This window comes from Typopeltis vanoorti, chromosome 13, assembly GCF_054136105.1.
Source record: "Typopeltis vanoorti isolate ZY-2024b chromosome 13, IOZ_Tvanoo_1.0, whole genome shotgun sequence".
NCBI classification, from domain to species: domain Eukaryota; kingdom Metazoa; phylum Arthropoda; class Arachnida; order Uropygi; family Thelyphonidae; genus Typopeltis; species Typopeltis vanoorti.
The window spans coordinates 72,808,289-72,827,559 of NC_143561.1; the positions used below are offsets into that span (position 1 = coordinate 72,808,289).

Consider the following 19,271-nt stretch of genomic DNA (forward strand, 5'->3'; position numbering starts at 1 on the left):
CATCAAACTTAAAAGAACAGATTTAATGGCCAGTTTTGATATTGTTTCTCTCTTTACAAACGTACCTGCTCAAGAAGTCCTCAATCTTCTCAAGAACAAATTATCAAAAAACTCTTTGCTCTTCTCTCCCATTGCATAAAGTCAGGATACTTGAAATATGATAATAAGATCTACTTACAAAACTCAGGTCTGGCTATGGGCAGCCCACTCTCTCCGATTCTCGCGGATATATTTCTCAACGATTTTGAAGAAAAAGCTATTAACTCCTTTCACTTTAAACCAAAAGTCTGGTACCGCTATATTGATGATATTTTCCTCATCTGGGAAGACGTTGTCAGTAACCTCTATTTATTTTTAGACTACCTAAACAAGTGCCATGAAAAAATCTCTTTCACCTTCGAACTGGAATCAGATGACTGTCTTCCCGTTTTACACCTCAAACTTACCAGATGTGCTGAGAGCAATAAATTCTCAATTTTTAGAAAGCCTACTCATACTGAAAGATACCTTCATGCTTCCTCCCATCACTATCCCCCACAAAAATGTGGTATTATTTCCATCTTAGCTCACCGAGCCAAATCATTACTTACAGAAGAAACAGAAATTAAAAATGAACTCCTTTTTCTTAAAAAAACTTTCATAAACAATGTTTTCTCTCCAAAGAAAATTGACAAATTTTTTTCCCCCAGGCACTCAACTACTTCTGAAGATCCCTCTTCCCCAAGAGCCGTCATCTCCTTGCCTTACATCAGCTCTCTCTCTCACCAAAACTGGCCAAGATTCTCAAGAAATTTAACTTCAAAACTTGATTCACTACTCTTCCAAAACTTCATTCATTACTTAGCAAACATAAACAGAAAAATCTTCCTACTCAGTTTCCAGGAGTGTACAAGATTTTGTGTGATTGTGGAAAGCCATACTATGGGCAGACTGCCAAATCCATCCTTCTACGTTTGGATGAACACTGTAGAGATATCTCCTATAACAGGACTAGAGCTAGCGCTCTCTCTAGCCACGTTCTCTTTTCAGCTAACTCAGACGAAGGCCGCCAACACATTGTAAACTGGACTCAAACTTCTAACATCGATGTGTTAGAAGAACTCGAAAGAAAATTGTCGAATCCAGGGAAATTTCTCTAGATTCCTCTCATATGAACAATAGTTTGAGTTACAATCTCTCTGATGCACACGTTGCTTCTGTTCAGTACTGTCGCACTCGCGATAGCGCGCAGTATACGTTTGCTTGGAACTCATACTCGCATTTTTTTTTCAAAACACGCTACTGTCTTTTTATACTTGTTCTGGTATTACAATTTTAAGTCTCTGTAATTTTTTTTATATATTTCTTTGATTGTGATACCTGAGGATGTTGATCTATTCAACGAAACTAGTAAACTAGTAGTATCTTTTTAAATATATCTTGTCATCTTTATATATATATATATATATATATATGCCGTTTTCGGTTGGCCAGTTAGTGATTCGATTGATGTCGTGTTGCATATTTGTGTAAACAATATTTGCGTTGTTGTGTGTGGATACTATGGCCGTATCGTCTACATACTGGAAGATTATACTTTTTAGGGAAAGATGGCTTAAGTCGTGTGTGTATATGATAAATAGAATGGGAGACAGGACAGCTTTTTGCGGTATTCCACAGGTTACGTTTACCTCTTTGCAGTACGCTGATCCTATACGTGTAATATGCTTCCTATTTTTCATGTATGCTTTAACCCACTTGAGTTGGCCACCTCTGATTCCGATATGAGTTAGTTTCGTTAACAAGGTTTTGTGTGTTAGTGTGTCAAACGCGTTTGTTACGTCAATGAAAACGACTAATACTATTCTGTTTTTATCCAATTCAGCGTTTATTAGGTCTGTGAAATCTTCCAGGAGTGTTGCTGGTTTCCTTTATTTTTTGAAAACCATATTGTGTTGTGGATATGATTTGAAAATTTTCAACGTATGTGGTGAGTTTGCAATGCAGGATGCGCTCCATGATTTGGTTGATTACAGACAATGTGGCGATGGGTCTGTAATTACTTATAATGTTTCTTTTACCCTGTTTGTTCATTGGTGTGCTTAATTCAGTCTTTAGTGTTTCAGGTATGTGTCCTCTTTCGAAGATTTTATTCAACAGTTTTAGTATAACTGGACATAGGTTGGTTGAGTGTTTCTTGATGTCTTTTGGTCAGATCCGTTACTGTGACTGAACTATTATTGGTCCTATGTTAGGGTTAATTTGTTGATTTGCAAGTGATAGTTCTTCTTTTGTTACTGTGGGGAACCACATTGACTAGATTATTCGTAGACCTAGTGGAGAATGCTTCTTTGTGTGAGGAAAGGTTGTTTTTGGAGAGAGTTCACGAAGTGCTGATGATGAAAACTGTTTGAGGGATTTGGAGTCGCAAGCAAAGCTGTATTTTATTGTTTCTCAGGCAGTGGTTCTGTGTGTATTGTCAAGCATTTCATTAATCAAGTGCCAGGTTTCCTTTATGTCGTTCTGAGCTGTTGTTAATTTGTTTCATTGTGCCGTTCTAATATGTTATGTTAAGAGATTCCGTTTTCTTTTGTATTCAGCTTGTAAAACAATATTATTTTGCGACTTCTTAAGTTGTTTCCATAGGGCATCTTTTCTTTGTATGTCTATTTATATGTTGTCTGTTATCCATGGATTCTTTTTAGTGTGTTAGCATATTTTTATTTTTGTTAATGCTTTGTTATGTTATTAAATGCAAGTTTCATATTATTATTTATATACGACATCAGCAGTGTCTAAAGAAGCTATTTGCATCCAGTCCGTTTTTCTGATTTCGTCGTTCACCTATTGTTTAGTTTAGGATGCTATTATACTGTTTTGTAATTAGTCTCAGTGAGTTTTATGGGTTCTGGTTATATTATTATTATTATTATTATTTCTGACACCTCCAAGTAGTCCGAAGACTCATCGCGGGAGGACACCTACAACTTCTGTGTGTAACCGCAATGCTGTGAAATAACGGTCTGCCAGTTTGCATGTTATGACGGCTACCGTGTGGCGGTTTTTAGGTGACTGTATATTTATATGGCCAATGCAAGATGAGGTGGTTGTATTTCCGACTCTAGCGTATACGACTGTATGGATGGGGTTATGTTATATGAGGATAAGAGGTCTAGGTATTGTTCTGTGTTGTTATTTATGTTCCTAATGTTTATATTGATGTCACCTATTACTATCAACAATTCTGTGACACCTTCTTTCTTGTTTGAAAGCCATCTGTTTAATCCATCTAGAAATTTTGTGGTGCTTAAGTTGGGTGGTCTCTATGTTGCGTTTAATATCAAGGAGTTTTCTTGTTTGATGTTTTTAATTTCGATGCATATGTTTTCTGAAAATTCTAATTTATTGTTTATTTGTGTTACTTGTAATTTATGTTTGGTGAATATTAGTATACCACTGCCGCGTTTAGTTTGTCAGCAGAGTTTATGTTGTTGGAAGTTTGGCATTTGGAAGATGGTTACCTCTTCGTTTGTCGTAGATATTTCAGTCAGTATTAAAATGTATATGTTGTCTATATCTAATAATAATAATAATAATTTTTATTATTATTACTTAAAAGTTAACAGCTTCTACTGTATGATGCAAAAAAAAAAAAAAGATACTGAACAGTACATGCCCTGCTATTAGATATGGCGTTCACTGAATGCTCGTTAGAAGAGCACATGTAGAGTCTACGCCATTATATTTAGCTATGACAATAGCGTTAACGTTGTAAGAAAAGATGTTAATTGTGAAGTATTATATTCGTTTGTACAGCGTTGGTAAATCAAATGGTCCAAGCCTACAACGACATGTTTTTGAGCGGTTTGTTCGTCGTTTCCGTAAGCGTGCCACATGCGATAGTGTCATGATTGCCTTAATTGAGAGGTTTCGATGTACTGGCAGTGTTCTGCCACAATCCAAAGGGTATTCGGGTAGAACGCGTACTCTTCACACCAATGGGAATCACGGGCGTGTGGCAGAGCAAGTGTCACGTTTCCGAAACACAGTCAAGGTCAACCACCAGTAAAACTTGGGATACCGACGTGGTCACTACAGCAAATCCCGTAGTGACCGCTGGGTGTCTTTTCGTATGCCATTCATGTGGATTAGTGGATAATAACAACGAATTACTTTGTTCATAATGTGTGTGATTTTCAGTCTAAGCGCCTTTCCATCTAAGTGGTCATGTAATCTGACGAACCTGTATGTTTCTTGGTTTCTCGAGACCTGAATTTGTCCAAGAGAAACCTCTTCACAGCAAGAAGGTCACAACATGGTGTGCGGTGTCCGATCATGGCATAATTGGGCCCCTTCTTCAGTGAATATGGTGGTCTGATCGTTACCTTCAATAGCGAACGCTACATCGAGAATGCATTGGTTCAGTGTACTTAGGATTTGCATAGAATGTGTCGTGCAAAAAAAAAAAATTCCATTTCGTGTACAGGTTTCCAACAGGTCTAAGCAAATCGTTACACATCACGTGGTTGTAGAGTCTATTTATCAGAACACTTTCCCATTTATCAGAACACATCACTTGATGTCTCATTTCGGGTATGTTGATGGAATGGGTATTCCACTATAACCACCTTCAAACCTTGATAAACTAAGGGATGAAATTACACGATATGTCCAGTACATCACCTAACTGTTGTTATCCAAGATGACAGAGAATCTTCAATCTTCGCAGTATCTATCATACTTTGCTTGAACTCATTCACAGTCATGCCACCCACTACAGTCTCCGGCGATGCATTCATGTTCTGAAAACTTTCCTTGAATTAATCTTGTAAAAACCCCTCTGTAAGTTGTATGTCTCAATCATATCACCCCTTTTCCGCCTATCAACCAGATTCTGCAACCCACAAATCCTCAACCTGTTCTCGTAAGGTTCATTCCATAGACCTACCATCCTTCTCACCAACCTCTGGATCCTCCCTATCGCCAAGTGCCCAGATCTGCGCACAGTAGTCAAGACGCGGTCTTGACTACTGTGCGCTTCAAGGATCGTTAAAAGGAACAATAATATGTTTGTCTCTGGTCGTCAAAATATTCTTCAGTAACCAAGTAAAGATGAGCTGATTTAGCCAATTTTGCTATCTGCGCCTAAAATCCACTAACACTCCGAAGTCTCTGGCTTCATGAATTTCCTGAAGTACAGTTCCTCCAATGTGGTATACAGCTGGTAATATTTTCATTCCAAAATGCATAATGTTACACTTTGCTACATTAAACTGACATCCATTCTTCATTGCCCAATCTGCTAATCTATCCAAATCATCCTGCAAAATTTTAACATAATCTGTTAACTATTGTTCTACCCAACTTTGGATCATCGGGAAATAACTGAACAGTTCATCTCAGATCCTTTCCTTTATCGTTAATTATTATTATTATTATTATTATTATTATTATTTAACGGTGTCTCCATGGAGTCAAAAGACTCATCGCGGGAGACCCGACATTGACACACTAACCATTATTTACACAATACCTGTCATACCTCTCCTTAAATTCATTCACGGTTAAAGCATTCACAACCAGTTCTGGCAAAGCATTCCACCCATTCACAACCCTCCAAGTAAAAAATCTAGTCCTAACACCCTTGTTAACCACACTCTTACACAATCTCCAGGGATGGCCCCTCGTTCTCTCACATCCTGCATTGGTCTTAAGAATATCATCAGTATCAATCCTGTAAAATCCCTTTAACAATTTAAATACCTCTATCATATCTCCTCTCCTACGTCTATCAGCTAGTTTTTGGAGCCCACAGATCATCAATCTATCCTCATAGGGAACATCCCACAGACCTGCAACAATCTTTGTAACCCGCCTCTGAATCCTCTCTACCACTTCCGCATCACCAAGAAATCCTGGCGACCAGATCTGTGCACAATAGTCCAAATGCGGCCTTATTAATGCCTTATAGAGTGGAATAATAACTTCCCTATCCCTGCTAGTTAGTGTGTTCCTCAACAACCATGTAATTTGATGTGATGTTTTGGAAATCTTAGCAATATGCCCTTTAAACTTAAGTTCTCTGTCCACAATAACTCCCAAGTCTCTTGTCTCATCAACTTCCTGCAGTTCAGTTCCGTTAATATAGTAAACAGCATGCGATGTCATCCTCCCGAAGTGCATCACCTTACACTTAGCCACGTTGAACTGACAGCCATTTACCTCAGTCCATAGCGTCAGCCTATTTAAGTCATCCTGTAAAATATCCACATCATTTGAATTGATTATCGCTCTTCCCAATTTTGCATCATCAGCAAACAAGTGGATATTTCCATTCAAGGTATTTCCAATATCATTGATGTACAAATTAAACAATAGAGGACCAAGAACTGAGCCCTGAGGTACACCACTAGTCACTTGCCTTTTCCTGGACTCAGCTCCTCCGTAAACCACTCTTTGATATCTGTCCGCCAGCCATCCTTTAATCCAAATCACCATCTTCGGATCCAAACCCATTTGCTCTAATTTATGTAACAGAGTTCCATGTGGAATCCTGTCAAAAGCCTTTGCAAAGTCAAGCAGTATCACTGAGTAAGGATTTCCTTTATCCAACTCCACTGTTACTTTATTATAGAACGTAAGCAAATTACTTAGGCAAGACCTACCTTTCACAAAACCATGTTGCCCCTTATAAAGTATCATATTGCTGTCCACCCAGTCCTGAATTCTAATTTTAACTAATTTCTCCAAAATCTTAACCACCACTCCAGATATATTGATTGGTCTATAATTTGCAACATCAGTCTTAGAGCCTCCCTTGTGCAATGGAACTATTTTCCCCTCTTTCCACTCTATTGGCACTTTACCAGAACTGAGGCTTAAATTAAATATCCTGGTTAGAGGAGTTGCTAATTCTCTTGCACATTCTCGTAACACATGGGCCGATATGCCATCTAACCCAATGGCAGTGTTAGCATTAAGGTTCTTTAATATATTAAGCACCTCGATTTCATCTATCTCTATACTCTCATCAGTCAATGTCACATCTGACACTGCACTATCACTACTAAGATGGTACACTTTTGCGAAATGATCACTAAGCAACTCAACTATTTGACTAGCTTCAGTAATTTCCTTACCATCAACACTTTTTAAAGTAATCTTTCCATGGATATTCTTCCTTTTACTAGCCACATAGCGAAAGAACTCTTTAGGGTTTCTTTTGGATTCATCAGCTAGCTTCCTCTCATAATTAGCTTTGGCTTTCCTTACCACACAGGTTACTCTCTTTGCCTGTACCTTATATTGCTCATTGGAACGCTCATCACCTTTTTCTTTATATGTCTTCCACAACCTTTTCTTTATATGCAACTCTTGTTTAATAGTATTAGTCATCCATTTTACTCCTACTTGATTTCTCCTTCTGACTCTGGGAATACAGTCTGATACAGCTTTCTTCAAATACTCCTTGAGAATCTCCCACGCATCATCAACATCTCTCCCCTTGAATTTCTCATGCCATAATACAGCTGAAAGCTGACTTCTCAGCTTGCCATAATCACCAGCCTTGTAATTCCACATATACCCATTCTTAATAGAATATTCAGTTCGTCTTTCAATCTCCCAGGTCAAGACCACATGATCGCTTTCCCCAAGTGGAGACATTGTAACTAAATTACTTATTGATATGTTCTCCGATGTTATGACCAGATCTAACACTCTAGAATCTCTTGTCCCTTCCATCACATGCTGTCTCAGGTAATTATCTCTTAACAATTGTATAAACTCCATTTCCTTTGTTCCTTGTGACCATTCCTTCCCCCAATCTATGTCCCCAAAGTTAAAATCCCCCATAATAATTACTTGACCTTTACTCATCGTGCTAATTTGCCAATACATGCTATCTATATTCTCCCTTATTCCCCTTGGATTATAGCAACAACCAATTACATATTTCGCCTTGTTAATCTCTATCTCACACCAAACAGCCTCTAATGAACTGCCCTCTACATACCTGTCACAGTGAGGTACTTCTATCTTTTTTGGCTTTAATGTTTCGTCTATCATTAATAAAACCCCTCCCCCCATTCTGTCATCTCTGTCCTGCCTGAAAATACTGTACCCCTTATATTCAATCCCAATAACTATATCATTCTTGGTTAACCAAGTTTCGCTAATTCCTATAATTTTTGGCCATGTTGTACTAAGTAATGACAAAAATTCTTCACACTTATTCCTAATACTTCGAGCATTGGTATACATAAACTGCAATACACCCTTCCTCCCATAATAAATTACCCCACTCTGTCTACTGTTAACATTCTGCGAACAATTAATCCCAGTTTCACAACGATTAATGACCTTTGTACTATTTACAGCTAACTCTATCACCTGCCTCCCTAGCAAATCCCATTTCCCTGTTTATGACCCTTTACTCTGTCCTTTATCAATAAATGTTCTAAATGCCAAGCTCCTAATCCATTTAAGTGCAAACCATCTCTCTTAAAATACTCCTTCCTTTTATCAAACTCATCCCAGACATCCATAAAATAAATATTCAGTTTCATTTCTTTGCAAAACCTTTTACACAATCTGGACACCATTCCATTTACTATAATTGCTCTTCTGTTCATTTCATCACAATCAAATCGTGGTAGCACACTCATGATCTTTCCACTCTCACTTTTTGCATTCATTTCAATCATTAAATTCTTCAAATCCCGTCTTACAGAAAATCTTTCGCTACGTAGATCATTCGTCCCTATAACTGCAATAATCTCACTCACTCTATCTTTCTGCAATTTCACAGCCCTAGTTATATCCTTAATCTTTGACCCTGGATAACACGCTTTAATTACTCTACCATCCTTCACACCCTTAATTATAGAATTCCCATACAGCACAACATCTTTTTTGCTTCTTCTTAACTTGACATCGTTTACTCCCACTAATGCTTGTTTTTGTTCCTGAACCTCTCTCACATTCTTTAGTATATCACTCAGCAATATGTGTGTATCTATTTCTGCACTATTTATTCCATGCACATATTCACTTCTGTCATTCTCATACTTTGTCATTCTTAATCCCCCCATACTTCCTATTCCATAAAAAATATTAGAACATATTGGAAATCTAAAAGATAGATTATACAATTTGGTCTGATCAAAATTATAAAATATATTACAGTCATTTAAAAATGTCCGTTCATTTGTTTCAGGAGAACTTGCACAACACAGTCTACTCCACATGCTTCTATCCGATACATTGGGATATGGCTGTATAAAACATGTATGTTCCCTATGTGACTGATGGTAGCTAACTGCGAAGTCTTGATGATCACTTAAACTTGGGATATTAGTCAAACCAGATGTATCATCATATATTACATTAAAACTTCTGCGATCATACGAGTCACTTAATACAGGCAAAACATTTGATATATTAGATGTGGAATGGACTGCACAGTCTTTCGTTTCTACTTTGACATCAGATTCAAGAGGGGATACTATAGAAACACAAGATGTAAAGTAATCTGGATTGACATCACCAGCAACCACAGAAGAAATGGCTGACTCAGATGACATACCCAAGTTTGTGACTGACAGGTGAGAATCAACCGTAGCATCAGAAACCGACAACACACTGCCATGCACACATTCACCTGAATTGATGAAAGGACCATCATCACCGCTAATAACCGTGAATGCAGCATCAGAAACCGACAACACACCGTTATGCACATATTCACCTGAATTGATGAAAGGACTATTGTCATCACTACCCAAGGTTGTGACTGTTAGGTGAGAATCAACTGTAGCATCAGACACTGAACAAGACAATACACCCGTATGCACACTTTCACCTGACAGTTGACCCTCAGCAACCAAGTGAACAATGATCGGTTTTCCTGCTTCGTGACGATCACAATCTAAAGCGCTCTGCTGTATGCCTTCCACAGAATCATTGTACTTATTAGCAACTTCCAAAAAATCTTTCATTTTTAGGAACTCTGCAGATTTTAACAATGATGGAATCATATCCCATGAAATATTAATTTCACCATGGTACATATATTGGATCATCAACCTTAAGTCGCTGAACTTCATGTCATTTAATGTCACAACAGGATGACTACTTGGGTTCTCTAAAAATAAGCTGTATAGAAGAGTGCTGCTTGCAGATAGTACTATTTTGTGAGCCTTAAGGGTCATTCCTTCACACAATAATGTTACATCCACCAAACTTTCACTAGCAAGTAATTTATTAAAAACAGATAATATATTAGGTGTGTGATTGTGCCCTTTCAAACAAATTGTCTGTGATCTTGTTATCATATTGAGTTCTGAACTAAGTTTAAAATAAAATACTCATATTAAACAACATTAAATAATACCTAACAAAATTTACATACATTGCTTGAAATAATTATCTCAGTATTATACACTTATAATCAATAGATTTCATTTAACATCCAGTATATATGCTCAGAGAATGGCAGTATTAGGCTTAACAACAAAAACGCGATCACTATAACATATCATTCTCAAAATGTTTCATCAAACACGTATTATATGAATAACCAAAAATATCTAACACAAGGATTTACATACGTAGCTACAAAGAAGATTTAGCTGTCACAATAGCGAGATTAGGCTTAGCTGCAACGATGCCTGATCATACAATCTGATACCAAATACCAAAATATAAAAACTATCGCGAGACCGCAATCACTAATTAACAACACAATCATCAGCTAGTTGATTACCTTCGCTTTCCGCTTATATCAAAAATATGAATCAACACTCCGAATTATTCATAACAACTATTTAAATCACTGATCACATATATAAACACTTGGCAACCGCCATTTCACTGGTGCGTAATGAACAAATTAAACAGTAGCAGCCCATGAACAGAATCCTGCTGCTGCAGGCTGCTAGTCACAAGCCTTCTTTTGGACTCTACTCCTGAATAAAGTGCGCTCTGGCATCTCTCCATCAACCACCCTTCTATCCACCTCAATAGCTCTATATTCATCCCCATGTGCTGATTAGAATTCTATGTGGTATTCTGTCAAAGGCTTTACAAAGCCCTGCAGTATTACTGTAAACCCATTACCGTTATCCAACTCAGCTGTCACTCTATTATAAAATGTGAGTAAGTTACTGACCTACCCTTCACAAAACCATGTTGTCCACCCCCGTACTGTATCCCATCGGATGTTTTATTTGTTTTATTGACTTTTTCATTATTTTTAGATTAATCTCAATAAAATCTGTTAGAGTAATGTGTACGCAAATATCAAGTACTCTGTTTAAAAAAAAATCAATGAAAACAAAAGAAAATAAATCAAAATATATTCTGTTTGTTACAGGCTTTTCTCGTGACAAGGGGTTGTCGTAATATTGTTTTGGTTTGGTGCCTATTATTCATTTTACTTTATTTATTATTATTTTTTTTTTCTTTTGATTAATTCAGTTTGTTATTTTATTCTCGACCCGGGGTTCCTTAGGTGAATTAATGGTGATATAGGAATACGCTGTGGTTATCGCGAAGTATGTGTTACATGTTTTTTTTATTTTCGACCATAGTCGATATGTGACAAGAAAACAGATATTTTTAAATATGTTCCATGTGAAAGTTAAACCGATTAGCATGAGACATATACTAATATGAAGAAGTAGTTGGCATGTTAAATAATTCTGTTGATGAAATGAAAACATGTTATGTGATTTAATTCTATCATGAAAACTCGATATTGCGCTAGCTTCAAAGCTAGCGGATTTGGAATGCCTTGTTGCAAACTTTGGATAGTTTAGTAATTTAAACTATTACAGTGGTTTTATTGAATATATTAGATGTGTCTTGTTTTTCAATGTAATTTACTAGTTCGTGCACATTTTACGTGTGAACGATACTGTGGTCGGTCTTTCGGCCATTATTATTATTTTTAAAATAAAAATCCTGTAGCAGCAGAACACATTTCGGCAAAGATCATTTGTGGTGACTTTTTTCTTGTAACTTGGTGTATGTGGTTTTATTCATAACTTTTTTGAACAACATACTGCCTACAACATTGAAAATGATTATTGAAAATCCAGATGCATTAAAAGCATGGCTTACGTCATGTTTAGAACCTCTGTAAGTATATTGGCTTTTTCTTTCTTTCTTTTTTTTTTTTAATATTACATGTTTTATTTTAATCAACATCATAATTGCGTATTGTTAATTGAATATTTATATAAAGTATTTTTTACTAGAAGAGATTTTTTTGTTGTTTACTTGCGTTATGTTTTAGCATGCGAAACCTGTTTTTACCCTGCTTCGATATATATATATATATATATATATATATATATATATACACACACACTCATACATATATATTGTTTTTTCTTTTCGCTAATATTATCAGTTAACCATGTTATTTGCATCAGCAAATAACATGGTTAACTGCTTTCTCCTGTGCCTGAGAAAAGTGTGGTCACATTTCGTAGAATTTTGAAAGTGGGGTTATCTTTGGGTCCAGAAGTTTAGTTTGTGAAGTGGAATAACAACAAAAGTTTTCAGAGTCACACGTTGAGATTTAATCATTATTACCATATGATTCTGATGGTGCATCTTTGATTTAAAACTTGCATGAAACATGTAATCAAATGGTGATCCAGAGAAGGATCACTGTCAAATTGAATACCATATGTGCTCTTGTCTACCTTCAGATATCTCACAGATAATACTTTCAGATATCTGATTGTACAAGAACAAAAGATGTTCTTGTACAAAGATGTTTCTTGTACAAAGATTGATGGCCACAGGCCATCAATCCTTCCTTACAGGTAACTTTCCACAGACCTGCAACTATCTTTGTCATTCACCTCTGGATCCTCCACCATTTCTTCATCATCAAGGAATCTAGGTGACCAGTCTGTGTGCAGTAGTCCAGATGTGGTCTTATTAATGTCTTATAAAGTGGAACAATAACTTTCATATCTCTGATTGTCAATGCACTTCAACAACTATGCAATTTGATGTGCTGTTTTTGGCAACCTTTGCAATATTCCCTCTAACCATCATAATAACCGTCGTATTGGACAAAATGTGTAAAAATAGTAAAATCAAGTTTATTAAAAATTGCCTTATTTCATTACTAGTCTCATTGTCATAATCAGAATGGATTAAGAAGTTGAAACAATGAAAGTAAGCACATCACTAGGAGTTACCGAACAACTAGCAATTTTAAAAATGTAGCATTCTTAAATAAATGGACTAAAACAAAAACGATGATTAATTCACACTACTATGGCATCCTCTTTTGTATGGGTTTCTTCCTCTGCTGTCATTATTATTTCCTGTTGTCTGTATAGGGATTTTTTGAAATATCAACCCCATTTACTGTTTACATTTTTGTGAGAGATCACAAAAATATAAACATTAAAATGTGTGGGGATGTGGTTAGAGAGAAAGAAGGATTGTGTTAATGTGTTTCTTAAAGAACTTAGGGGAGGGTTGTTTGGGGAAAACAATATGGGAAAGGCTGTTCCAAACAACATTGGTATATGAAATGGCAAAGTAGATGAGAAGTTGGTTGGATAAACTTCGAGTTGAACTATGTATTAATGTGGTGGCTGCTTCTCTTCACACATGATTCAAAGAAAGGTGTAGGGACACTTGTGAAATCATCTGTTTAAAGAAAAAGAAAATGCCAAAATGGGGCATCTGTGAGGAATATTATTGGAGGGAGCTCATGAGAGAGAGAGAGCTTCTATTTAGTGGATTGTCATCACTTGGATACATTTGAGAATTCTTAGAGAAGTTAAAATGTAAGAAGATTATTCCAAGGTTGGTGGACCTAGGACATATAAAGCATCAGGAGTTGTTCAGGAGAGAAATAGCATCTTTAACACATATACAAAGCCAAGCCCTCTAGATTGAGGAGGCTGTTGATATTATGTTTCTATGCCAGGATAAGCTAGATGTGAAAGTCAGCCCAAGAAGAGAACATAATTTTGTTTGAAACAGGAAAGTTATCAGAAGTAAGATCATTCTATCATGAAATAAGATACAACTGTTTTGATAGCATTGATATTCAGTAAATACTTTCATCCCACTTGAGAATGGTGAAGTGATCAGCATTATGATATTGTGGAATTACTTGAAACTTGTACTTCGTTTGAAGTAAGGATTGAAGAAGAGAAATAGAACTTGCTATCATTAGGAGAATTGTGAATGGCATTTAAAGTTAGTTAGAAAAAATCACATATAAAGGAGGAAGATGTGAGTGAGAGAATGAAACTTTGGGATACTTCAGCATTGATCAAGAAATCTGAATAATCACAGACTAAGTTACTAATCCAGTCACAAAGACAGGAAAAAGGCCTCAATATCATTCAAATATTCTTGGATATTACAAGAGCAACTATATGTCTCTCCAAATTTTTCTATGACTTGTGTCTAAGGTAGTTAAAATTAGCAAGAAGGGCTGCCATAAAACAAAAGTTGCATAATCTGGTGATCATTGATTAACGTACAGATCTTCAGTTAGTGAACTTATTCTTTACTTTTGAAATTGAGGTGTGAGGGATAAGATGGTAGTTTTATGGCTGACTCTTATTTCCTCTCTCGCTTTTATATATGTTACAGGATAGGTGTTAATTTTGGAGCAAAAATTTTATGTCCATCTGGACCAAAGGGACTTAAAGTATTAAGGCTATTGAGGTTTTTCCTGATGTCATTTGGTTAAAGATCAGAGAATATATGCTGTAAACATTTCATGGTATAGTGAGAAAACACTGATGCCAAGAGTTCTGCCTTATCTTTAAGTGGTGCTGTCATGGTGCTATCAGGATGTGAGAGGGTTGGAAACAAGGGCAGAAATTACTCCCAGTATCCCAGTAAAGGACAAGAAGGCTTGACTATCATTTGAGCATAACACAAGCTTTATGCATTTGATCTTTACAAAATCTTCTTTGGACTTGCTGATTTCTTTAGATTATTTGTTTAAGGCTGAAGTGTATAGATTAAGTGAGAAGCTGGTGTTTTTGTCTTGAGCTATAGAATGTATGTTGAATTTTTATGCACATATATTCTCTGATCGTTAGCTGTTTTGGTACAATTGTTGGAGAACCAAGACCTGGATTAGAGGTTGGATTTTAATGGAGTTTGAAAGCCCTCATTCTAGTGAGAATTACTTCACTTATTTCCTGGTGTTTGGATTACAAGAGTGGAAATTGGAGTAATCAGATCATGGAAAAGAAGTGTATAAACAGTGGTGTGCACCAACTATTGTTAATTTTTTAAGAATTTTGCAAGTCAGTTTGTTAAACTGACAGTAGTTATAAACTGTAGTGTAGCATGCTATTTGATCCACAATGGCTGATGGCATTTGGGATAAGCACACACATCTATATATAGTGATGGTACAGTGCAACAAGAATAGTGGAATCACAAAAGAGATTAAAATGAAAATATTTAAGAATATTATAGAATAAAATGTCAAAATATGTAGCATTATTGGTGAAACATCTAGTTTCAAAAAAGAGCATCCATGTGATTTTTCTCTATGGTGCAATTTAATCTGCTACTGCACCAGTAATGGTATTTGTCGTTTTAAATGAATTAGTGGCTACTATAACAGAGTGTATTTGTAATACCTTATGTCTGATTTAAATGATTGTTGCTTTAATAATGAATATATGAAAGCAAATTTAAGGGCATTTTGTTCTGATGGTGTTAATGCAGTGTTGGGAAAAAAGTCTGGAGTAGCTGCTATGCTAAGTTATTACAAAATTTTCCTAAAATTGTCATTTGGTACTGTCTAAATCAATTACAATATCTGAAATAAAACAAGATAATAATTTAAAAATATTTTTAGATAAAAAAATTTGTTCTGTTTATTATCAATTTAATAAACATCGAACTGAGCTGCTACTGCTGTGTATATCCTGTATTATTATAAATGCATTTTTTCAAGTTCCTCTTCTTGTCTGCAAAAAGGTTAACTATCATAAATTTTTTTTTTCCAAGACCTTGCTTTAATAATAGATTTTCTTCAAGAATTTTCATTGCTTTCAACTGCACTTTGGTCAAGATCAACTAACATTCAGAAAGCACAAAAATTAATCCAGTGCACATAGGTTCATACGGGAAAACGCGAATCTCAAGTTTTGATTAAACGAAATAAGTTTAAAGATATTGCATTTAATATAAATTATAAATTTGATGTTCTTCCAAAGACTCATCATGGGAGACCTAAACTATCAGCACAATATCTGTCATACCTCTCGTTGAAACTATTGACAAAGCACTTACAGCTGACTCGGGCAACCTCTTCCATTCATTCACCACTCTTTGAGCGAAAAATCTAGTCCTCACAGCCTTGTTAACCATACTCCTACCCAACTTCTAGGTATGACCTCTTGTTCTGTCTCTTTTTGCAAAGTGCTGAAATGTTTATCCTGCATCAATCCTATAAAATCCTGTAAATAACCTAAATGTCTCTATCATCTCCCCCACCTATCAACCAACTTTTGCATTCCACAAACTCTTAGTGTGTCCTTACAGGGAGCATACCACAGACCACTCACCATCTTGGTCACTCGCCTATGGATCCTCTCCACCACCTCTTCATCACCAAGAAACCCAAGTGACTAAACCTGAGCACAGTAATTCAGATTTGATCATATTAAGGCTTTAGAAAGAGGAATGATAACTCTGTTTATCTCTGCTTGTTATTATGTTCTTCAATAATCAAGTAATCCTGTGAACTACTCTGGTCACTTTTGCAATATGCCCCTTAAATTTCCACTCTCTATCTACTATTAGTCCCAAATTCCTGGCTTCATCAATTTCCGGGAGTGCAGTTACCATAATGTGGTACACAGCTTGTAATGTTTGTATCCCAAAATGCATAACTTTATACCTTTCCACATTAAATTGATATCCATTATGTTTTATCCATACTGACAGATTATAGACATCATCCTGCAAGCTCTCTACATCACCTTGATTAAATATTACCCTATCCAACTTTCCATCATCTAACAACTGAATATCTCCCTTCAAAGTATTTTCCGTATCATTTATTATTATTATTATCACATGACACCTCCAAAGACTCATCAAGGGAGGGCACTTATTTCACAATTCTCCATCACTCACTCCACCAACTACAACGAACCTCAACTACTTTTATCATCTACACCAATGCCATCTACTGCTGACCACCCTGTGGTCAGCAGTAGATGGCATCCACTCATTGTTGGCTGAGTGGATAAGCTAACCACTCAGCCAACTTTGGCCTCATTGGTAAAGGAAAAATTAGACAAAATACAAGCAAAAGCATCCAAGATTATCATTGGTGCAGTCTCATCCACTAACAACATCAGAGCCCAAGGAATGTGGGCTCCCTGCTGCAGGACAGATGAAAATTTGCCACCATAAAATTCATAAATAATATTAGAAGCTACCAAAGCGATCATATCTCCCTAAAAACTTATGAACATTGGAATCAAAAATGCAGACTTCACAGATCATCAACTTTACAATATGATGACACTATCAGGAAGAAAATAGGTCTTGATCAGCTAAATGCCCACATAAACAATGAACCTCTATTTTCCAGTCCTTTACCTCCATAAATCTAAACCATACCAAACTCTGTACAAAAAAAGAATTAAAAGAAATGCTCAGAGAAAAAGGCCTAAATGCTATCAACCTTCTTTCACCCTCCAAACAGGTTATTTGTTATACTGATGGATCGTTAGACACCAATATGATTAATGGAAGTGCTAGTGTTCTCCTTCTACTGCTGAAAGGTGAAAAACTTTCAATAAAAGTTGGATCTGGGAGAATAGCTTCCAATTTTACCAGCAAAATTTACACAATAAAGCAGGCGAAGCCTACTTAAAATTATCATCATCTCAACAATCTGAGGGAATTATAATTTACAGTTACTCAAGATCAGCTATGGAGGTAATCATACCAAGCTCACACAAGACACCCATAAACTCTTAAATCAACTAAAGTGTTTAGGAAGTTGCATTTTACAATGGATTCCTGCTCATGTAGGCATTGATTACAATGAAGCAGCTGATAAATTAGCAAAAGAGGCCAGAGAACTCTTGCTGATGCTAATGCATTGATGCACTAGCAAAAGCTAAACTAATTCCACTGAAATCAGCAATACAACATCAAATTCCCAAAATTAATGCTGGCAGAAAGACCTCCACCATGATAGCAAGACTACGAGCAGGACATTATAGAGGAATGAAGATCAATACAGATGAAACGAGAACATATAGAAACTGCAACAACTGCCCCAATACTGAACTGACACCCACTCACATCTTTACCTGTCCAGCAATTACAGCAGCCTTGCAAGAAATAGATTCTAATCCTGAACAACAGCTCTATTAATCTCGAGGTCGTGGGTTTGAGCCCCAGTGGGGTTGGGTGCATGGAATTTTTGGGATAACTACCTCAGACAGTATGTAACAGAGGGCACACGAGGATTAAAGGTCTTGGATTTGGTCATCTCATCAGAGGATGTAATTATAAATGAGGTGTCAAATCATCCACCAATTGGTGAAAGTGACCATGAGGTGATTACCTGGGTGGTTGCCAGCAGTGCAAGGACCCCTGTGAAAAAAGGGTATATGTGGAACTACAAGGGGGGGGGTGATTATGAAGAGCTCAGGAGACAGCTTGCAGGTGTAGCATGGAATGAGGAGTTAGCTGGAAAAGAGATCAATACAGCTTTGGGGATTTTCAAAAACTATTTAGTAGATGCAATGTCTAAATGTATTCCAAGGGTGAGAGGTTAAATAAGGTAGGTGTGAGATGGATGAATAAAGAGATTAAGCATGCGATACAGAGAAAAAGAGCATTGTGGAGGCAGCATAAGAGAAGTGGAAGTAACCAATTTCATGAGGTCGACAAAGACCAGGCAAGGAGGGTGACTTGGTTGGTGAGAGTAGCTAAAGAGAGGTATGAACAGCAGTTAGCTAACGAAGCTAAAAAGAATCCTAGGGAGTTCTTTCGATATGTAGCCAGCAAAAGAAAGAATGATTATGGAAGGATGACATTGATTGGAGGAAATGGTATAAAGACAGCTGTTGCAGAATGTGTGGTGGAGATACTTAATGAGCAGTTCATAAATATCTTTCAATCTTGTGAATGTGACTTCATGGAGAGATTGAGAGCAGTTGATGATGGGGAGGAGAGCCTGACTGTAAGTGAGCAAGAGGTGTTTGGGGAGTTGAATAAACTAGTTGTAAATAAGGCTGTGGGACTTG

General features: G+C 36.5%; 1 protein-coding gene across 1 annotated transcript in view; it reads left to right on the forward strand.

Annotated features, from left to right (window-relative positions):
- Window positions 1-11,512: 11,512 nt before the first annotated feature.
- The window catches only part of swm (Zinc finger protein swm), a 370,656-nt gene continuing 362,897 nt past the window's right edge, over window positions 11,513-19,271 (forward strand). Inside the window, exon 1 of the mRNA XM_090402359.1 lies at window positions 11,513-12,120. Within this exon, the coding sequence (XP_090258485.1) occupies window positions 12,062-12,120 (59 nt within the window). The 5' untranslated portion in view covers window positions 11,513-12,061. The remainder of the gene's footprint in view (window positions 12,121-19,271) is intronic.